General features: G+C 42.5%; 1 protein-coding gene across 1 annotated transcript in view; it reads right to left on the minus strand.

Moving 5' to 3' along the window:
• MALRD1 (MAM and LDL receptor class A domain containing 1) overlaps positions 1–15,824 on the minus strand; it is a 241,450-nt gene extending 225,626 nt beyond the window's left edge. The window contains exons 1-9 of the mRNA XM_066627647.1: positions 15,656–15,824; positions 15,059–15,205; positions 12,804–12,913; positions 12,148–12,324; positions 5,778–5,889; positions 3,608–3,754; positions 3,058–3,210; positions 2,793–2,898; positions 863–1,230 (exon numbers count right to left, since the gene is read on the minus strand). Of these exons, the coding sequence (XP_066483744.1) occupies positions 863–1,230; positions 2,793–2,898; positions 3,058–3,210; positions 3,608–3,754; positions 5,778–5,889; positions 12,148–12,324; positions 12,804–12,913; positions 15,059–15,205; positions 15,656–15,824 (1,489 nt within the window). The remainder of the gene's footprint in view (positions 1–862; positions 1,231–2,792; positions 2,899–3,057; positions 3,211–3,607; positions 3,755–5,777; positions 5,890–12,147; positions 12,325–12,803; positions 12,914–15,058; positions 15,206–15,655) is intronic.
• Positions 15,825–23,623: the final 7,799 nt, after the last annotated feature.

The raw sequence follows: 23,623 nt of genomic DNA on the forward strand, positions 1-23,623 counted from the left end.
CGCTGGCATAAGTCTGAATGGAGCTGTGTCAGCAGATCTGGCCCAAGAATGGGGATAGGGTCCAGCATGCACCTATGCCGCTGATCCCACCTCCTCCCCAGACCAGTCTGTGACAATATGATGTTACCATGTGACTTATATAGCATCAGATTGTTTAGGATGCCTTCTTGAAGAAGACTCTGGAAAAAAAAACAGGGTTAATGCTGGAGTTCTAGGAAATAATAACTGAGGGATGTCACATGACTCTTCCCATCCTCTCTCCTCTTTTGATTCCCTAATTTTTGTTGATGAAAATTCAAAATAAAGTTGTCAATTCATCCCATTTCCCCCCTCACACAATGACCTAAACTACAATACAAAATATTTCACAGAAAAGTATCCTCTTCTCAATTATAAAATAAACATTAACAAGAGAGCCTATTTAAAAGTTTAGAAACAGTTTTTTATATTTCTGGTTATTCTATCTAACAGTACAAGCTTCTATATCTATCCTAGGACATTTTTCAAAAGTAAATATAGCATTTACGCCTGACAAGATTACTTTCTATGGAACATACTGAATTTCTTCTACAAAAAATGTATTGGCCTGCATTTATTTATCAGCTCTATGCTAAGCATGCATGAGGTAATATTTAAATTTCCCAGGCATTCACCAAATCTAGACTTTCTCTGTTTACACGAAAACAGTTTTGCACAGAACTCAATTTGTTTAAGGTGGTTACCTCCCTTTTTCGAAGTACCCACACTGGGTTCGCTAGTGATGTTAAATGATTTACCTCACAGACTGTCTGAGGGAAAAAGATGTATACCGTGCCTGAAAACTGAGTATTGCAGTCTGAGAGGAAACATTTACAGGTCTTACCGCAGTTGTCTTCATCAGATCCATCTCCACAGTCATCCACAAGATCACACAATAACAAACTGTCGATGCAAGCCTTTGAGTCTCGACACCAGAAACCATCAGGGCCTTCGCAGCTTAATGCTGGAGGCAGCAATGCACAGTTCTCAAATGTTATATCATCAATTGCAGAGACACCATCATAAAACCCAAGGCTGACTTTATCTAGAGATAATTGAAAGGGCTGTGGGAGGCGGCCCAGCTGAATGAAAGCCTTTAGCCACTGATCTCCTTGATTGTAGTATATCCTCCAGAGAACTGTGGGCTCTTGCACTCCATCAACAAGCAATTGCATTTGCGCTGCTCCAACTGACAACCCATAGTTGTAATACCTGGGTAGAGGGTATAAGTATCAAGGACTGACGTAATCCAAATTACAGCATAGTGAACAAACAAACCTGCCTTATAACTATTGGTCCTTCTGATCGACACTGTGTATTCTAACTGGCTACAGATCTCCAAGGAATCATTCTAAGGCTGCAATTCTATGCACACTTTCTTGGGAGTAAGCACCACTGAACACAATGGGATTTACTTCTGAGTAGATATGCATAGCAGTGTGCTGTAAGACTGCATAGTTAAGGTCCTTTTCTGACAGAAGAATACTTGGATTTGGCCGTTGGCATTATTCATGCAAAACATGTGTTCTAATGTTCAAAGTGAGCTTTGATCACTCCCAGGGGTCCTGAATTTATTGTGTGATTATGTACTTCTCACAAATGATCAAAGGAACTTTGGAAGATGCACCCCTAGACTCGGCACAAGATTTTTTAACTCCTGACTTGCAGTAAACACATGCTTCCTATGTCTTTATTCATTTTTCCCACTCTGATGCATCAGAGACTACCACAATTTTACAGACGATGTGTCGGCTAACATGGAGTTTGGCTGCATCTGCACTGCTCATGCTCACTGATGAAGTCAGTAAGAATGTTACCTATACATTAGAGGAGAAAGTGCCTAATACTGTTTTCCATCCTCCTCTTCATCATATAGCTCTACTGTCTTGCATAATGGGCAACCCAGTCCACTGTAATTCCCCATGCAGTGATGCAAGTAGCACCAACATGTCACCTGTTGCATCCCATAGGTAGGGGTGTTCTCAGCTTCCATGGGCTTCCTTGGGCAAGACCTTGATGGCCTGTCAGGTATACTCAATATTGCTGGTAAAAAGCCACATGGAACCAGGAAGGTGGATTGAGGACAGGAAGGGGGTTTTTTGTGTGTGTGTGTACCAGTTTCAATCCAGTGGCATGCATTCCTCTAAAGCAGTGATCTCCAAAGTGGAGACTGCTGTGCACTAGGAAAGGCTTCCCCAGCACGAACAGTGCTGCTGTTCTGCTGGGGAGCATCATGGATGCAGCGCTGCTCTCCCCCAAACTGAGCCCCAGCTTGCTTCTTCCAGGGTCTGTCACCCCAGCAGCCATTAATAATAATAACAACAACAACAATAACAACAGGTATTTATATACCGCCTTTCTTGGTCTTTATTCAAGACTTTATTCAAGGCAGTTTACATAGGCAGGCTTTTATTTAAATCCCTTATTAAATAGGGATTTTTTACAATTTGAAAGAAGGTTCTTTCTTTCAAGAACCACTACATTCAAGGTGTTTCATTCCGATCTGGCTTCACATTCTGGCCTCCATCCTCCCACGCTCAGAGCAGATGGAATAGCTCGAATTTCAATAGCTTCCTTTACACCCGAATTTCCATGAAGACGTGGCAAACCAGGGTGCGGTTTGGGGAAGAGTGGCACTGCAACAAAGAGGCTCTCCCATGGAACAGTAAGCGCCATTTATGTGGGGGAGAGATTATGCAGGACACTGGATCCAGCCAATGGGCCGGAGTCTAGAGATCCCTGCTCTAAACATAAAAATCAAGCTTTGTTCATACCAGAAGGTCATAGTGCAGCCTGATGCTGCCTGGCTGAATTTTGGGCTTCGTAGCTGTGCAACCTGTGAGATACTGCTCCTGTTTCTCAGAATGAACATAAAATGACCTATGAGGAAGAAAACAAAAACAAAAGAACCAGATATCTTTTCTTATTTACCTGTGCGGGAAAAGTGACACATATAATGCATTCATCAACCCATCCCTTTAAAAGTGCTCTAACAGAATGAGATCAATGTATTCCCTGCATCAAATACTCTGCTCTTACCTTCAGAATGGTTATAGGTGTGATCCCGTACAGGAGCTTGCTTCTGGAAGGTAGGGGGAAGATCACTTGTGGAACTCCTTACCCAGTCAAATGCATCGTCATTGGCAGTTTCCAACCAGCCACAGCTGTCTGTTTCAAAGTCACAGGTAGCAGCTAAAATATTGATCGAGATTTCCGTTTAGTTTGCATCAAGATATCAAACAGGAAACCAGTAACTGAAATGGGATGAAAGTACGTAGCATATCATTCTGAGAATGTCAAGCTGCATTCCTTTTTTTTTTTTTTTTAAAGTTAGGCTCTGTACATGCTTTCTATTGCTCTGTTCTTCTGACAAGTCATTTCCAATTTTAGTTTTAATCCAAGAAAGAGCTACAATGCTATAAGAAAACATCAATAATGACTCTGAGCAAAAGTGATTTGCCTTTTGAGTGGTTTGTCTTAATTAACTGATCCTTCTAATGAAATAATGGAAACCAAGCTACAGGGGCTATTGACATCTACATTCCAAGATCCTTAAGCATGAATTACAAATCAATGTGTTTTCACTTACAGCACATGGCTTCATCACTGCCATCTGGGCAATCAAGAGTGAAATCACAAAACTTTTCAGATGAAATACAGTTTCCATTCTTGCATTGCAAAAATCCAGGTGGGCAGTGAAGGGTTGAAGAGATAGAGGTTTCCAGCTTTGCTTCCCCTTCAACAGATAATATTTTTTTTTCACAACTCAGTAGGTAAAATCTTTTATCATATACAGAACAGCATCTTTTATAACTCTACACAAAGAAATTATTATTAGGCATTCTTCCTCATTTTACATATTATCACACAAATCAAGGGATAGCAACTGCTTTGTGGAACTAGATTTCTATCTACAGACTTGTTTGTTGTGGGGAATGCCAGAGGCAGAGAAAAAAATCATATTCCCCCTAAACTGTGATGCAGATATTGAATTATCAACCTGTCTAAAGAACCTAAGCAGCATTTGCTGAGAGGCCACTGATATATCTCTGTGGATTCTTCTGAAGCAGGGCCTTCCAAACTCTGGCTTGGGGGCCAGATCCAGGTTTTGGAGTAACCCTTCTGTCCTGTGACCGCAGCTTACCATTCCATTGGGCTGCCGCATGACTTCTACGGAGATCAGGGAAAAGGGGCGCTCTGGGCAATTGCGTCTGCCCAGATGTCCTGTTGCACAGCCTGCTGGGATGCCAGGCAGCTGACATGACTGCCCAGAGCATCCCTGTTCCCCAATCTCTGTAAAAGTAATGCGGCAACCTGGCAGGGCATTACGCTGCGGTGCAAACAGGGACGCGTTTTCGTTACACAGCAGTCACACAAGTTTGACGACCGCTGCTCTGAAAGAATGCAGAGAAGTCAACTGGCAAGAAATGGATAACATCATGAGAATCAGTCTGAGGCTTGAATTGAGCTGATTGCAAAAAGCTTGGTAGCACAAGGTTGGCAAGCCAGGATAAGACTGCACTGTGAATGGGAAACATCTGGAGAAATGAAGAGTTCTATGAGTCTCTCTCATGGAACAATACTTGTAAAAAACAAAAACAAAAAAACCTCTTTGAAAAATGGGGCTTAAGATCAGTCTGCCTCTGTAAACTGCCATGACTCTATGAGAAATACAGTATATAACTACAGTAACAAACAAACTTCAACATTTTTTCCTATCATCATCATGGTCTCATGTTGGTTAATGGTTTTTATGGTTTCATGATGGTCTCATGGTAGTAATCAATGATTAATGAGCTTTGTGAATCAATTGCTGACATTCTTGGAATCCACAGCAGTTACTGGAGTCAATACTTCATGCCAAATTATTTGCAAAACTTATCACAGGAAAAGGAGGTCCCAATCTTATCCCCTACCTGCAGTGCCAATGCAGCCACACCAAAAAGGCATGGAGTGCATTCAGTGGGGGGGGGGGGGAATGACTTGAGGGCAAATAGGAAGCAAGTACAAAACATTTATACTTACTTCTGCATAAGCCCTGGAGCTGCCTATGGGTCTCCTCAGACACACACCACCTCTTTTGGTGGCATATTTTCAAGGTGAGAAAAGGAGCAGGGAGTTTTAAAATGGAAAGGATAAGATCTGCTGTGCACCACTGCCAATGGATTCACTCCCACCAGACTTCACCCTGCCCTGGTTCTCCCCCTCCCCACCCACCCACCCACCCACCCACCCAGTTATCACCCCAGTCCTCCCACTCTTTCTCCTTCCCTGCTCATCTCCCACCCTGACTTAACAGGTCTGGTGGGCATAGCAGTGTCCTTAGGCAAAGTGGTGGCACTGCTACCTCTCGTGGCAGCACACACTGTATTTGTGTGGCAGCACTCTCAAAACGGGTGCCAACAGAGCATTATGTTGCACCATCAGCAGCCATTTAATGACAGCAGAAGAGTGTTCCACTGTCGTAAACCCATCCTCCTGACAGCCCATTCAAATACAAAGTGAGACTCCTACATTGTATTTGAAAAATCCAAGTTCTCAGTTGCATAATTAAAAGGACGCATCCTTAAAAATAAAGTGTACCCATAGAAAACCATATATGCCCAACAATCAAAAACAAACAGATCTAACCCAAATGAAGAATCAAAACATCAGAACCACAAAGCTCCATTAAGAAGTGGCAGCTGCAGCTAATATACCATGCCTAACTATTTTGCTGAAAGCACTGATAAGCCAAGAGAGAAAAGCCTTGCTCTTACCTTCTGAGGTATTTGAGAGTGATTTATCATTAGTCTCACATGCCTTTTCTATACTGATGTCATCCACAGCCACAAAAGCTTTTGCTGATTGAACAGTAGCTTGTAGAATTATCTATAAAAACAATGAAATACTCTTATTAAAATATGACATATACACATGGATATTTTATATTTTAAAATGCTTTGTGTGGAAGTGGCAACAGGTTTGCTGTTGATGTTTGTTGTCATTTGGTAACAGGTCTGGCATGCCATAATTTTAAAAAAGAGCACACTTCTGCTGCATTTAGCAAAACCTTTCAATCTAAAGTCAAACACAAAACATCCAAGCAGTTCCATTAAAGATGCGATTTGACCTCTACCAAGAGCTGCTTGAGAACCACAAGATCATGCATGAGGATGGATCTGCGCATAAGCTGATGCAAGCCTGATGCTGAAAGAAGAGCCCTCACTTCTCCTCTTCCTTGTAAAGTTTAGTAATGCCAAATGGGTAACATGACATAATGGCATTGCAAGTTTCTCTTTTCCTTCTTCCAATTCATTTCCTGCTGTTTTCAGAAATAGCGAAATTCTACTGCAAAGACCATGCATTTTTCAATAACAAGAGACAAACATGTCCTTTCAGCGGCAACCATGTATCAGCTCTAACATCTAGCTCCAGGCTAAGATTCCAGCTTGGAAGATAGGATTAGGACTCACCTATCAGCTCTAACATCTAGCTCCAGGCTAGGGTTTCAACTAGAAAGATAGGATTAGTGCTCACCTAACAGCCAATCACAACACAGTGCTGGATCTATATTAGCTTACATATCAGCTACATTAGGGAACACAGCAAGCACATTAAAAGTAAATAAACAGCACAATACCACATAACCCTGTTACCATACAACTGAACTGTGTATATGTATTTATGAAGAAAACGTGGAAAACAGGTACCAAGTACAATTGTGGTAGGGTCCAAAAAGCAAGACTCAGTACTCAAGGGTGATTGTTTGCAAGCTTTTATTTCATTGCCAGCAACGGGCATCTCATGAGACTAATGTCCAAAGCATTGAGAGTCAGTATCAGTGTTAATCGGACTCTTTATAACATTCTGGGTTCTTTGTTTGAAGATTTGAACTTCCCATTGGCTGAAGTTTGACATCATAGATGGGGCTAACTCTTAATAGGCTGTAGATAGCCTTAGAGGCACTTGATAGGTGAGCTTCAAGTTACAGGTTTCCAAATAAGGTAAAATTAAACAATTAAACATATTGAATTACAAAGTTTTCAAGAACCAGCAGGGGATGCTATAACATTATTTTATCCAGGACTGTCCCTCTTGGCAGAACTTCAAACCCATTTCTTGGCATACATTCCCTTCAGACTCTTAGGATGGCCTTGCTTGAGCCACCTATCTTATCTCTTCTACATTCCTTTTCCTGGTTTTAGTAAACACTGTGGAGCCCTCTGCGAATCTCTATGAAGCAAAGTCATTGAAACTTCCTTTAACAGATTCACTAAAATTAATTCTATATGACTACTGTGACCAGTTACCTATTAAGGGGTATAGTGGTGTGTATCTTTGCCAAGAAGTGACCTCCTCCCTTTTAGTGGTTGCCTAGCACCCTCTAAAGTGTAATCTCTTTGAGCTAAGGCTTCAACCATCTCTTAAACTCTTCAAATATTCAATTGCAATTTAAACAAAGAGACTCTAAAAGCAAAAGTTTTCTGATTCTCAAGAAGGCTCTTGTTTATCCAATTAAAATGTGTACTGTCTTCTAAATTTGTCTCTTGCAGGTGTCTGTGGTTAGCGAGCTAGATGCTTTGTCAGTTTGCCAAGAAGCATTGCCAACTGATAAACCTTCCTTGCAAAGCAGTTAAAACTTACTTCTAATAACTACAATGTTTCCATATATGTGTTTTCTCAGCATTGTAATGTCCTTGGTAAGATGTGTGCTTCTGCCAATGATGAAGCCTATCTCCTCGTTGTCTATCTTTTCTAAATTCTAAAGTGTATTAACACAGCCTTAGAACCCCCAAGGTCTCAGCTTCTGTGAAACTAGCAAAAGAGCTTCTAAATAATTCTTTCAAGCAGCTTTTCTGTGAGACTAACTATGATTTTTAGATGAAAACAGCTTTTACTATTCTGTATGCTTTTCATGCTCTAGCAGTGTGGCTTTTAAGCTTTTACCCTGGTTATTCTATCACTTTCTATCACAATGAGGATTAATTTAACAAAACCAAACATCGAAAGACAAACAAAACTCAAAGAGAAGAGGGTCACTGTGCCACACTTGTGTTCTACAGGTTCCCCTCCTCATACCCGTGGACAGAAATGCCTTCTGAGAACATCATGCAGCTGCAACAAGCATCCAAGGAAAAAGCACAAAAGTCCACAAGTAAGGGGCTGAGGTGAGGGGAAGGCAGTTCAACCCAAAATATTCAACTATTGAAAGCAATAATACACTAGTGGCCATGTTAATGGAACCATAAGACCAGAAGCTCTGTGTGCTTCCCCACCATCCTACATAATGTAGCAGCACCAATGGAGTACAAGCTGCATGTAACAGTGTGGGGATGGACGGACAGCTGAATGGCCAATGAGAGATAATTAAAAAATATTTTTTACTTACATCCCAGTAGGCTGCCTCGTTGCCAATGAGCCTCCTAGGACCTACATCAGCTAGTTTTCTTGCATATGTATAAGGAGCCTCAGGGGTTGGCTTTGAGCCTGGATGAGGTACAGGATCACTAGATCCACTGCCATAAGTCCCCCATTGGACTGGGGCACAAGTTACCCAAGTTATGTGCCTTTATTCAAAGAGCAACAGTAGTTGTTTGCAGTTCAGTTTAATTTAATCATGAATTCATTTTTGTCATTCTCTGCTGAAGCCAACAAGACATTTTCACATGAGAAATAATATCCCATTGTGTTATTTTAGTGTAAACACATAACGGCTGCCAACTAATAAATAAAGTCATATTTTACTGCTGGGGTCACTGGAAGGCTACACTCTGAGCTACTGAGAAATAGCTCTTTCCTTAAGGACCTAATAAAAGTGACATATGGCTGAAAGACAATGCCTAAAAACAGAAGCCTCTCGTGCTATAAATATTTATGGTGTTCTGGATGAGGCAAAGTGGGATTCTGCAGGGATTTTGCAGGAATCTAGCTTTAATGTGTTTGGGGATGCTTTTCATGGTGTCTTAGTTCAACTAAAGAATCCATATCAGAATCACAGGAAAAGGAAACCACTCTCGTGTTACTCTTTCAGTAAAGACATCCTAAGAGAGCAGGGTGTTACAAGTGCACAAACATACTGATGAGTGGTATACCACAGACAGACCTGTTAACATTGCTGAGCACAAATTATTGATCCTTCAGTCACATCAGTTTCCTATAGTCCAGGGATAGCCAATTGGTAACCCCTCCCACACACACACACCTACAGCCCTCCCACACCTAACCCCTTCCACACATACATTTTATCTAGACACTGACAGCAATGACGTGTGGTGAGGTGGTGGAAGGCAAGGCAGGAAGTGTGGAGGGGGGCGACATGTGGTGTAGGCAATGTGTGATGGGGGCATGCAACATGGGAGGCAGAAAGCAACACTGCACCGGAGTTCTTTGAAAAGTGCCACTGCCGTGGATGTGATTATGTAAACACAACTCATGCACTTCAGACATTCAGAGTGAATGGGTTGTGAGTGTTTGCACACTCACAGCTTTGACAGCAGCACTTTTCCAAAAACCCTGGCAGGACATTACTGCCTCACCTTCTGCTCCTACACTAGATGTTGCTGCCTGATAGCCCTACCACATTTCAACGAAAATATGGTGAAAGCTTTTTTCCCCCCTCATAAAGGAAAATTATTTTTAAAAAACTGAAAAACCCAAAACTGTGATGTCACAGTGATTTAATGTGACAGCTCTCTTTGAATTTTTGGAGGGCAGGAGGTCTGGTCTAGAGGGTAGAGCCTCTGTTAGCCTGAAGATAACATCAGAAGGTTATCAGTTCACCAGTTCGAGGACACCGGCAGCTCCCTGATCATCTGAGAATGGTGAGACCTTGAAGCAGCTGACAAGCCGAGCTGTGAGCAAGAAGCGTCTTGGCTGTCTTCCATGTGAGAGATGGAGTTCCTTTTCAGCCTACGTGGGAGAACTGGAGGCCAGAAGTGAGACCAAACCAGGAAGATCCATTCTGAAATGTTGTTGGTTCTTGAAAGAGAGAACCTCTATGATTGTAAAAATCCCCTTGAGGGATTTAGAAACCGCCTTGAATAAAGTCAGAGGAGTAATTCGATGACTAAAAAGGCGGTATATAAATACCTTGTTGTTGTTGCTGCTGCTGCTGCTGTTTTATATGCAATAAACTAATTTATGCCTAAAACTGACTTTCAATAATAGTGAATGTCAGGTCAGCAGGGAAGGATGGCCCTTGATTTCCTGATAGCAGAGTGGCACAGGAGCGTAGGGAGATAGCAAAAGAAGCAGGCAATCCCAAACAGAGCCAAAGAAGCAGACACAGGCTTGTTTGTTGCAGAAGCATGTATTGGTAAAAGGAGCAGGCAGAAGAGTAGTCAGTCAAATGGTCCAGAAGTCAGGGATACAGCAGGTCACAGTCACGAGAAGGCAATCCAAATCAGTACACAAACCAGCAGCACGGCACACAGAAACTCCACTACAACAACCCACACCATACATACATACATACATACATACATACATACATACATACATACATACATACAGGTATTTATATACCGCCTTTCTTGGTCGTCAGATTTCTCCTCAGACTTTATTCAAGGCAGTTTACATAGGCAGGCTGATTAAATCCCCTTAGGGATTTTTACAATTGAAAGAAGGTTCTATCTTTCAAGAACCACAACAGTCCAGATGTTTCACTCTGATCTGGTTTCACATTCCGGCCTCCATCCTCCCACGCTCAGAGCAGATGGAATAGCTTGGCTTCAGCTTGTCAGTTGCTTCAAGGTCGCACGGTGCCGGTGGCCTCAAACTGGCGACCTTCGGATGTTATCTTCAGGCAAATGGAGACTCTACCCTCTAGACCAGACCTCCAGACCACCAGGAGTCTGTGCTTGCCCCATATATACTGGGGCCAGCCAATCAGAGTAGGGCGACCTCATAGTCACAAGACAGTCTTGTGACCCACTCTGATTGGCTGTCCAGTGGTGCATTGCACCATTCCTCCATAGCCTACGCGACTCAGCACTCATCACTCCCCAAGTCATGTGACTCCCATCTGCAGCAGGTGCAGTTGATTGCACCAGCTGTGCTGCTTTGCTGATTGCTTCACACCAGGCCAGATATCAGGGCCTCCTACCACATCCTGGCTAATAACAATCTCAAGCTTGGGATGCTGAAAACCTGACACCCCTCCATTGTTTTACCCAGGATGCGGCTCACAATCTAACATGTTTAGCATGTTGACCATTTTTGAGTGTCTCAGCACCCCTAGTGGCTTTGTCATGATATCAGCCACATTCTGTTCAGTAGGGCACAAGTTCAATCAGTCCCTCTGTTACACACTGTTTCATGTTTTGGTATCTGATGTCTGTATGATTGGATCCTGACAGTGAAGCAGTGACAGGTGGAGCCTGCTTATTTCCTGATTTTTCATTCATGGATCTGGCTCAACACAGGTCCCCTGGACCAGCAATGAGCCAGACTCAGCTGCACCTGAGCCTTCCAAAGGGAACAGGAGTGGCATCCATTCGCTGCCTCTGCAGGCTTCAGAATGGCCCAGAGACGCAAAAAAAAAACAAAAAAAAACTCCACTTCTGGATTCCCAAGGGAGACAGGAAGTGGCTTTTTTGCCATATAAGGCATTCTGAGACCTAAGGGTAGCTCCAGTCCCCTTCAGAGCAAGAAAGGGCTGGAAAAATTGCATGATTTTCCATGATTTCCGTTCAGTACAGCAAGGGATCTGAGAATAGATACCGAGGCCCCACCTGTACTGCTGCACAATGCCATCTTTTTTTTAGAGCCTGTCCCCCTGTAAAGAGATCTATGAGGAAAATATACCATCCCCTTGTCTAGTGTCTGGAGAACCAAATTTTCCCTGAGAATACAGTTCTTGACCATTTTTGCTTACACCTACATATTAGAATTAACAAAAGATCTTGAAATATTATCCCCATATCTGAATATCTTGTAATTACTTTCATTCCATTATTTGCTTAGTTACATTTTAAAGCACACACCACACAAAATAGCAGCAATCCCTGTATTTTTAACTTCAGATGAAGGTATACATCTTTCTTTTTTTTTATATGTCTTAGTCTTTTTAAAGTTAATTTTAACAGAAAATGCTGGCTGAAGTAATCACTTGAACCCAAGCATGTACCTACCTTCTAAGGTTCTTACCTGAAAAGGCCTTGCAATTTCCCCAGTGGTGTTTTTTATCAGGACATTTGCCTCTGTCCACTGCAGCTTGCTCTCAGTTGGCTTTTGATGATGCAAGCGTTGCAAATTCCCATCAACAAGACTTCTAATGAAGACACTTAGCTGGGAATCTTGAGACAACTGATACCAAAATCTCAACTGCTGGAATGATTTTTAAAAAATGAAATTATGGTTAAATCTCAAAATTTATGAATTTGGGGTGCTGATTCCAAGAATGGCATCGGTTTTGCCCTATCACATCTAGTTTCAGAGATATGGCAGAGTGAGTGGCTCAAGCTGCTTCCTCAACAGGAAGCCGTGGTGTAGGCTTCCTCATAAAGAAGCTGCTTGAATCATTCACAAATGAGGCTATATCATGTCTCTGAAACTAGACAGTAGGGCAAACTGATGGCATTCTTGGAATCAGCACCCCAACTATACTCTGGATAGTTCTAATGTTTAAGATGGCAAAATGTACGTCGGCCTGTGTTATCAGTATATGCCCTGTCTGTAAACTTCCCTAGATACTTCACACAGGCCACTTTTGAACTGGATTATCTTTGAAGTCCTGTTTGGTCTGAACTAAGTTGAGGAAAAACTACTTATGGAAAAGAATACCATGAATGTCAGAAGGTTACCTGACAATGTGCAGTGCCACTGGACAGTTTGGTAAAGACGGGGCTGCTGACAAGAGAACTGACAGGTGTAGTGTTTGCCTCTGGTGAGCCAGTTACATAAGCAAATGTCCCTGAAAATTAAAAAGAAGGGAAATGTTAGAAACAGAGGCAGGGCAATCCTATGCATGTTAAGCAAGCCCCATGTTAGAATTGAGCTTTTTCCCCAAGTAAGCATACACAGGACTGCAGCTTTATTGTGTTAAAGGAGGAATGACACAAAAGGCCCTTTAATTCAGTGATTGCCAAACATACCAGGGTCACGGAATCCCTACAGTCTCCTATTCCTGGCTCAGTTGGGCACCCCCATCTTGATCTCACAGAATCTCACAAGATCCAAGATGGCACCACCGAACTCCTGTAAGATTTGGGTGCTGCAATTTGGATCTTATGAGATATTGTGAGATCCAAGATGGTGTCTGGGAGAGCTGTCAGCAGGGGCAACCAGGACATCCCTTGTGAGTGTGCTGCAGTGCACTTTAAGGTGCCGTAATACACAATTTGGGAACCACTGCTTTATTGCTCTTCATTTTCTATTTAAATAGAAGCATTCTTTCCCATCTAAATTCTGTTAATAAATGCAAATATTTCCAAATGGACACAGCGGCACCCTTTCAGTTTTCAGTAGATGATTCCAAAGAGGTTTCAGAGAGCAAAATTTCCTGTCTCTGATAAAGGTATTCTCTGTTCTCAGGTACCCAGCAGGTACATTTTTCAGCTTCCCTCATCAAACTGTCAGCATAGACTAGCAGTCCATGTTTACCCATATTGCAAATCATGTGAGCCAATGACATGAGCTGCATTTCTCCCAAAAGGCCCCCAGGCTTGACATTGTTGTTTCCACTAGTGGGGAGGAAAACTTAATTAAAGATCTTAATCTGAAGACCGTCACACTATCTGCCTTTAAATTTGAACAGCAACAGATAGGCTGGAGGTAAGAAACGATAACATCTTTGGGAATTTTGAGAGCATAGCATTTGAAATGCTGTTGGTGTTGCCTTAGTGAACTGACAAACTAAGTCCAGCTTAAGTTAGTGATGTAATTCCAGCCTATTAAAATTACAGAATGAGGACAACATTATAGACATCCAGAGAACATTTGGTGCACCTAAGTCCAATGGACCTCAGTGGCAATTAAAATTGGTAGCCCTCATTCCAGAGAATTGACTGCTACGGAGTACAAAATGAAGGCCAGATGAATGCCCTGGTATATTCCTGGTGTAATGTAGTTTGCATTCTTTTCAATAGGTTTGCATATATTAACTTCCAGGCAGTTTGTGCCTACAGTCAGCTTAATTCCAAGTATTGCAGCTTAACTGGGTTCTGAGTATAACCAGCCTACAAGTTAGCAATGAATGTTGATACCTGCACCAAGCCAACTGCATCACAAGCTCATTTATGGAACATGAGCATCTTACAGGCAGATAATACATGTTCAGAGCCCACTGTATCAGATAAATACGGTGGACTATACAGATATATGTACATATATGAATACAGACAGAAGAAGGGGGTCTGGGATAAAATGTCATTATTTTGTATTGTATGTGGGCAACTGAAGGACCACTTCATGCACCTAGAGATCAACCCAGTAGCACAAGGGTGCAAAATACTAAGTTGTGCACTGCTGCATACAAGCGTCCCCTCCCGTCCCCTTCAGAGTCATTCTAGGCCACTAGAGCAAATGCTTGAATGGTCCTGAATGGCTCCAAAGGCAAGGAGGAGAGGCTGCTTGCACACAGAGGTGAGGCACCTTGCAAAACTTAGTGTTTTGCACCCCCTCTAGCTACTCTACTGATCCAATCATATCCTTCCCCCCTCACCATTGGTACAGCTGTGCCAAAAAGGAGTATGCTGTATCCAAGTGATGAGGTGGATCAGAAGACTCTGGAGGGGAAGTAGGATCTCTTATCCATCTGTAAGCTTCCCACTTCACAATGGGTCTCCTTGGATGTGTGCCAGCTCTTTTGCTGGTGCAAGTCCGAGGAGACAAAGGGGGTAGGGAGGCTGAGAACAAAAGGGATAGGATCCAGATAACACAGATTCCCAATTCTATCATGGGGATTACTGCCTTGGTATGGACTGATATCTGGACAGTGGAATTCTCCAGAGAAACAGAAAACTTTCCTCTCTAAAACTGTGGATCTGAAAGCATACAAGAAAAAAATTGTAAGTTATTTTTCAGAGGAAACAGAGGAAAACACTATAGCATGACTCACCTGTCTCACTGTTAGTTGTGTGATCTTTTGTAGGAAGCCCAGAATCACCAGAATCGTCCCCTTTCATAATGTTCCACTGTACATCCTCTGTGCTTAGTGTCTTCCATTCACAAAGGTCAGACTCAAAGTCACACACAATGTAATTTGCTATTTAGAATAGAAAATCAAAAAGGACCAAGGGGGGGGGGGGAAATCTTATTTATAAATAAGTTGCTGGAGACATCACTAAATTATTCTCTAAATTAATGTCTCTTTTTTAAAAAATCAACCATTTGTATTTTGCATTGCATTCAAATCCAATGAATTTCCTCTGAATTAAACAAACCACTGTCCTGGAAACAATCTTTTTCCATCAGCAGCACACAGATCTAAGTTCATTATGAAGATCATAACTTTAAGAATAAGATCTGAGGGCAGGTCTCCTAGCCAACAAGTCATTTGATATGTATAAACAAAATACCTTTTTGATTGCTGCAAAATGCTCACTGTTTTCCAAAGCAAAGTCTATTCTGAATGACACATAAAAAGTGATTTAAAATTGCAGTCACACTATCTGAAGAACAGGAGATTAGTCCAATGTTGGTTTTATAACATTACAGTGTTCTCTCTTCCAATTCACTAGTTTAGGCTCAAGAATGCACAAAGTCGTGACTACTGCCAGAAATAAGGCCCAGATCTTGAATCCCACATAGCGGAGAAAAGAGCTGTGGTATAAGCTTGCCTGGAAGATCTGCCCCCCATTCTCAATGCAGGAGCTGGGATACATCTCCTAAAAATAAGGGAGATAGACTCTGTACATGTTCGTGGCACTTGTCTAATTTCTGTCCTTATCTCAAGGCAAATATATGAAACTGGAAATAGTTTCCAGGGTAGGATTAAACTACAAGGGAAGCTGGTGCAAAAACGTAAGTTGAGCAAATTCTGACACACTCGTTCATTCCTAAAGCTCAGTAATTATACACCTACCACACTACAGAAAGCATAAGTCTTCTGCTCCTTGTGCAATGCTGACTTTTAGAACTTTTAGAAAACCTATTGTTTTCCTGGAATTATGCAGTTATATTATCAGAAGAGCAAAGGGCTTATGTTGGGGGCAGTCCAGTATGTGCCCCCTCTGAACTAAACAAGCAGTGTCAAGTCTTGCTTGAAACGGAATGTTGAGAGCATTTTAGGACACAAGAAAAAGCCCAGTCTCAACCATTGGCGATTCTGGTCCCTGTGCTGCCCTGTGGGCCAGGACTGCAAAATGCTGCCCCCCCCCCACTGTGGAGAATGCCTTCCCCCCATGTCCGGGGCCCTTGTGTGGGTATGAGGAGGCAGTATAAGACCTCCTCCGGAGGCCTCAGAAGGCTATCAGAGGGCCATGGAGGGGAACGCAGACTCCCAAGCCCTCCAAACAGGGTGAGGGTGGCAGGGAATGAAGAAGGTGCCACCACCAGCCCACACACCCCCTGGCGTGGCGCCCTGAGGCTTTTGCCCCCCTGACCTCCCCTTGGATATGCCAGCGGTCTCAACACCTCTCTAGATGAAATCTGCTGAATGGGGGTTCAAAACATAGAGCAGAGTGGTTTACTAGTCCACCCCCCATGCCAAGCTAATGGCTGACAGAAACTGTCTTGAATGTATGCAGGCACAGATCTACAGGGTGACCACAAAGTCCTTATGCATGAGATTGTGTTGTTTTGGGATTGAAGTCATTTAAGCCTGCATAGGGATGCTGTGGCCACCCAATACTGTGACTATCAGTTAAAATGGCTTGCCCATTAAGGCCACAGTCCTATTCACACTTTCCTGGGTGTAAGCTCTACTGAACACAATGGGACTTACTTCTGAGTAGACATGCATAGGATTGTGCCCTAAGTTGGATACCCAAAATAAGGAAGGGAAAAACAGCAGAAAATTGCACCTGCCACCCCTTGCCTTATCACTTTCCTACTACACAGCTGACAAGAAGCTGACAGAACATACCAAGATCCAGGTCTACAGAGCTTGCGTCCTGAGTACACTTCTGTACTGCAGCGAGTCATGGACTCTCCGCTCACAAAAGGAGAGGAAACTGAACGCTTTCCACATGCGCTGCCTCCGGCGCATTCTCAGCATCACCTGGCAGGACAAGGTTCCTAACAACACAGTCCTGGAACGTGCTGGAATCCCTAGCATGTATTCACTGCTGAAACAGAGACGCCTGCGTTGGCTCGGTCATGTCGTGAGAATGGATGATGGCCGGATCTCAAAGGATTTCCTCTATGGAGAACTTGTGCAGGGAAAGCGCCCTACAGGTAGACCACAGCTGCAATACAAGGACATCTGCAAGAGGGATCTGAAGGCCTTAGGAGTGGACCTCAACAAGTGGGAAACCCTGGCCTCTGAGCGGCCCGCTTGGAGGCAGGCTGTGCAGCATGGCCTTTCCCAGTTTGAAGAGACACTTGGCCAACAGTCTGAGGCTAAGAGGCAAAGAAGGAAGGCCCATAGCCAGGGAGACAGACCAGGGACAGACTGCACTTGCTCCCGGTGTGGAAGGGATTGTCACTCCCGGATTGGCCTTTTCAGCCACACTAGACGCTGTGCCAGAACCACCTTTCAGAGCGCGATACCATAGTCTTTCAAGACTGAAGGTTGCCAATGCTACACAGCATAGGATATAGATTACATTTTGAAGCTAACCACAGCACACCAACTTCAGTAGTAAATCCCCTCCCAAGAAGACACAGCACAGATTATCAGCATAGCATGGGCCTAGATTTCTCTGGTCCCCCAAAGAGGAACTTTGGTGATGAGAACCATGGTGAAACAGCACTTGGGGAGCACAAATGAAGGACCTTGCACAAGCAACCTCTTATTCCTCACAAGCAGTGCGGCAAAATATTTGGTTAGCACTTGTCTTCTCCAAATTCTTATTACAAGGACTCTGCTACAGGAAGACTACACACCCAAACACCCAACAAGAACCTCTCCCTCACCACCCCAACAGGGGAAGCAAGCACAATGTACCTCACACAGGGAAACAAAAGGGGGGGGGGTGGAGGGAATTCCATGCCACAAAGTACTGATGCTGCATCTCCCTCTTGTATCTCTGCCTCCCGCTCTTGACCCTTCAGGATTATCACATGCGTCTCTGCTATCAACTGTGTTGCCTAAACATCCCTTTCTCTAAGAGCTAAGAGCAAAGAGTGTCTTTGGGGGAACACCAGGGGTGCTGACCATTGCTACTGCTGGCCAAACACTCATCAGAGTGTTTTTCAGAACTGCACCTTTGCCACAAGGAGCACCCCTCCAGGAGCACCCCTAAGTAAGGAGCACCAGGTAAGGAGAACCTCCCCCCCCCCTCAGATTAGAAGATGTTCCAAGCTACCATGATCTCACCCCTTACAGGGCACCACTGCATGTACACTCTGGTGGAACCACTTTCCCTCAAAAACACTGAGTATGCATCTCAAGCCAGAGAAAAAGGTGTGACCGAAGCTGTAGTTACCCACTCTGTGTTTTACATGAACATAAACCCTTGCTACGGAGAGGCTTGTGTGGTTATTTCACGTGGCTTCCTTCTTCCATTATCTTTCTACCCCTTGTTCTGCTCTACTCTAAAATGTACTCCCTGAATATGTGTGAGTGGGATGTGGGCACTTGAATCCTGGATGCAGAGGCTCCTAGTAGCTCTTTGCTTCTGTTCCTTTGCTGCTGATGCCACTGTAACTTCTGTAAGAGGTGGGGGTTGCTGTGGCATCCTTGTGTCATTGTATGTGTTTGTGTTTAGTGTTCAATGGGGCCTACTCCTAGGAATGTGTTCTAGGATTGCAGTTCTAGCCTTTTTGGCATGGTATCATCTTCAAAACAACTGAGCTAACTTACCACAAGCTGCTGGACTTCCATCGCTTCCACCCAAGCCATCCAAATAGTAATCACAGGCCAAGTTGCTGTCAATGCACTGATCGCTGGAATAGGCAAATTCTCCAGGACAGCAAACCACAGCCAATTCTGACAGTGCAGGATCCACACAGTGGAAATGATCCAGACAGATAGAGTTTGTCTTGCTCTCAACTTCTCCTTCCAACAGAAGCTGGGAGAATTGTTAGCATTGTATTACTATGCTACTACCTCAATGGAAGGAAGGAAGGCAGGCTGATGTATTTATGGGACTAACAACTCGGTGTTTGTTCAGCGTCATTATACATTTTGTCTCCCATGTTATAAATAAGGTCTGCTGTATATAGGACATAAGAGCACAGTTAAAGCCCTTTCCTGTGTAAATGTTCCACATATGGCTGATCATGTTTACATACATTTGCCATGTCTGAGCTGGTCAATTTGTATGGAATAGTAGTATGTCTGCAGCACACCGAACACAAGCTATTAAACACTGGCATGCTGATGTTACACACAAACAATGTACATTAAATCCACTCACCACTGCACTTGGTATACACATTGTTGGGGCACATGTGGAACACTTACATGGATAAAGGCTTGTCTCGTAGTCTTCATCTAGCATTGAGATGTATTAGTTTAGATGCAAACTGTCCTTGCACATAAAATCTATTTAGTTCAATTCAAGCATGTTAAGACTAGAATCATATGCCCGCTCATCTGGGTCAGTCCAGTGGCATAGCAAGCGAGGGGCAGGCTGCCCTACGTGGCAAGTTGGAGGGAGTGCCATGTGAGGACAAGCAAAATGGCAGCGGTAGAAACAGCAGCAGCCACCATCTCCTGTTTCTGTGGCTTTGCAATCTCACTGCTACCCCGTTCCTTTCTCTTTGGAGGCTCAGCAAGGCAAGGGCGAGATTGCAAAGCCACAGAAACAGGAGACAGTGGCAAGGCATGTGTGCAATCTCCCCACTGAGCCTCCAAAGAGAAAGGAATGTGGCAGCAGGGAGATGGCACATGCGTTCCGTCACCATCTTCTCTTCCGGGGGGATGGGACCTGAAAGTGATCTCATGTGTGTCATGTGGCTTGTGTGCTCCGTGGTTTTTGGGGCTTTTCATTACACCACTGGGTCAGTGAATTCACTGGAACCAACTTCTAAGAGAGGCCACATTTGGGTAAAGACCAATTGAACAAATTCAGTTCAGGATGGAATTCTATAATACTTTCCTGGGATTAAGCCCCATGGATGCAGTTGAACTTACTTATGATTAGGCATGCATAGATTTGCACTGTCAATTTTCTAACATGAGTGTCACTTGTGTAATATGCACACGTAGGTCAGTTACAAAGCAGAGCATCTTAAGCAGATGAACTGTGGAAATTATAAAACATATATTATACAATAATATTGTAGCAATCTATACAGCAGCTCTTGCAAGGAGAAAGGACAGGATGACACACTAAAGCCATCAACAGGGTAGGAAACAAGTGTTTCACTCCTTGGACCTTACACAACCTTAAGTTACTATACTCCTTTTTGGCACAACCTCTTTCCTTCATTAGAAAGCTCAGTCGGTTTCCTTGATTCATTTCTAGAAGCTGGCCATGGGCCTTTAACTCCAACAGAAGTGGAGTTCCCTTCCTAAATCTCATGCTATAATTGTAGTCACAGTGTCAGAGTGAGCCAAAAAAACTAATGCCATTAAAAGTAATACATTACAAACTACAGTCTAGCCCAAGCCACTACTCAAATGAGCAAGAATTTTATCCTCTCCTATTGGGCACTACAAGCTTGATAATTTGTTTATAAACAGCTTCCTGCCTAGACCCGGTTGCTCTGTTCAGTAGACTAAAATTACATAGGCTAACACACATTTTGTTGTCATAAAAGTTAGACCTATTCTTTGGAATATTTGGGGTGATTAATCAAAAAATACATGCCTTATCTGCCAATTCAAGCAGCTTCCTCATGAGGAAGCCACAGCATTGACTTCCTCATAAGGAAGCTGCTTGAATCAGCATATAAGGTAGCTTTCTCCTATTCCCAAAACTAGAGCCAATCAGGCAAAACAGTTGCCATTTTTTGATTCTGCACGGACGGATCCTTGGGCAGGGTCTAGCAAGGACGCATAATATGGAGCTCCAGCGTTTTTTAATATTTTCCTAGTTTTATCTTTAGTGATTACGGTTGTTTTTTACAAATGAGACTGGGACTTTGGCAGACATGGAATTCAGAAGGAATGTTTTGGATTATTTGAGAAAATGTGGATTGTTTGTATTACTACTCCCTTCTCATTAGATTTTGGCCTTGCTTTGTGGAGCTGCAGATGCCTGATTAGTGAGATTGTATTTTATATAGTTAATTGCTGTTGTTGAATAAATGAAAGATAAGATTGCTCGCTTACAGGAATGTGAGTGAAGACTACAGTTTTTAAATTTTAAAGCACAGGTGTTTTGGTGTTTTAAGGATTTGGTTTTAAGAACTTTTTAAGGTTTTAAGGACTTAAGGTAGAGAAATGGTATATACAAGGAAAAAATATAAAGATCTTGGTCTTTCTCCTCAATCCTTGCAACATCTTGTCAAGCAACAACAGCGAGCCTTGGCTCAGACCAAGATAATTTTTTTCTCTAATTCAAACTCTGTAACATCAAATGAGGAGTATGCAGTTAAGAGTCCTGAAGTACTATGCCAAAGTTGGACCAGCTTAGCTGGTATACTGACCAAGACTCCACAACAAAATGGGATCCATCAGAAAGATTGTTCCTTTGAAATGGACTTTTTTTCAGGAGGAGGAACAGTTTATATCTTCTCAGTATAAAACTCTTTTTTGTTCTCCCCCAATTTCAAAATCACTTCTTGATCCAATTTCTCTTGATGTTATGGGGACCCAAAGTACGTTAACTGCAAACACACTACAGATCCTTCTCCGTGATACTTCTGATATTAATCATAAAATTGAGAAATTAATTCAAAAAAATGAAGAACTGTTACTTAGGACTATCACTTCATTTATGCATAAGTCTCCACCTAGTGCTTTTTCCAATTCAATGTTCGACTTCTGTAAAAAATTTTACTAGTTGTGAATGCACGTGTTAATGTTAGTACTCAAGTGTACTCTTCAGATGGTGTGCCAGAATCTACAGGATTCGCTCAGAAGACTTCATTTCAATCAACTGAATTAGAGGCAGGAAAAGATTCTAATTATCATAATGATGACATAGGAAGAAAGAGACGGTTGAACAGAAAGAAAAGAAAGATTAAGCAAAAAAGAAATGATAAATCTTCTTGGAGGAGAGGAATTAAATACAGAAATTTTAATTTTAAGAGACTCTTTCAGCTCTTAGAGGCGCAAGACAAAAAGATAGAAGAGTTCGGTCTAAACAGACAAAGATAGCTCAGAAGTCATCAAGTGGGCCATATGGAGAAACAGCTGATTCCTCACATATCCAAGTAGGTGAGGATTTAAATGGACAACAAATGACCAGGGATCCTTTCCCCTGTGATCTTCCTGTCTTGGACCTACAAGCAAATGTTTCATCCTTGACTCCTGCTCTACATGTTGAAGAGATCTCTGTTAGAGAAAGACTGACTCATCCTTTAAATACTGTATTAATTTTTGATCCTATTCCACTCTTACCCCCTCCAGTGATTGTAGATCCTAATCCTGAAGCAGAAATTATGGGCTTCCTGGCTCTTAAGCCATCTGGACAGGATTCTTTGTTAAACAATCCTGCATTGAGTAATTCACATACTGATGAGACTTTCGCTGTTAATAAATTTGATCGTTCTTCAAAATTGGCTATGACTCTTTTGAGGGATCAGCTAATTTTTTTGAATTTTCCAATGCCCTGTAGAAAATTAACTCAGTTAGGAAAGAAGTACCATTTTTTGCAAATTCTTGGAGATATAGGTGTAAGTGTAGTATTATTAATGTGAAGAAAGTTGAATATTTATAATATATTTACCCTGTCTTTGGTATTAAGGTCTCCTTTGCAAGTTTGTCTACAGTGCATTCCATACTTAGACATAGAGAGACCCTTGCTAAGACAGGAATTCAGGTGAATAGGCATTTTTAAAATTCTAAAATCCAACCTTTGATTAAAGATTGGGTTCCTAGGGGTACAGTCATTCAAAAGAAAGAAGGATCTTTAATATTTATTGATTATACTGCTGTTCTTCCTGGTAATGACTTGATAAATTTAGATTTAGGGGAAGAAGACTGGAAATATAAAAATAATATTGGATGCGAGGTTTCAAATTTTTCTGAACATAGCAAGATGAACAGTGCTCCTAAGGATCAATTAAATATTGATCTAAAAGATACTATCTTAAATCCCCAAGAAGTAATAATAATAATAATATAATAATAATATACAGTATTTATATACCGCCTTTCTTGGTCTTTATTCAAGACTTTATTCAAGGCGGTTTACACAGGCAGGCTTATTAAATCCACGCAGGGATTTTTACAAATTGAAAGAAGGTTCTCTCTTTCAAGAACCACCACATTCAAGCTGTTACACTCCGATCTGGTTTAACATTCTGGCCTCCATCCTCCCACGCTCCGAGCAGATGGAACAGCTCAGCTGCAGCTTGCCGGCTGCTTCAAGGTCGCACGGTGCCGGTGGCCTCGAACCGGCGACCTTGTGGATGTTAATCTTCAGGCAAATGGAGGCTCTACCCTCTAGACCAGACCTCCTGC

This window comes from Tiliqua scincoides, chromosome 5, assembly GCF_035046505.1.
Source record: "Tiliqua scincoides isolate rTilSci1 chromosome 5, rTilSci1.hap2, whole genome shotgun sequence".
Taxonomy (NCBI): Eukaryota; Metazoa; Chordata; class Lepidosauria; order Squamata; family Scincidae; genus Tiliqua; species Tiliqua scincoides.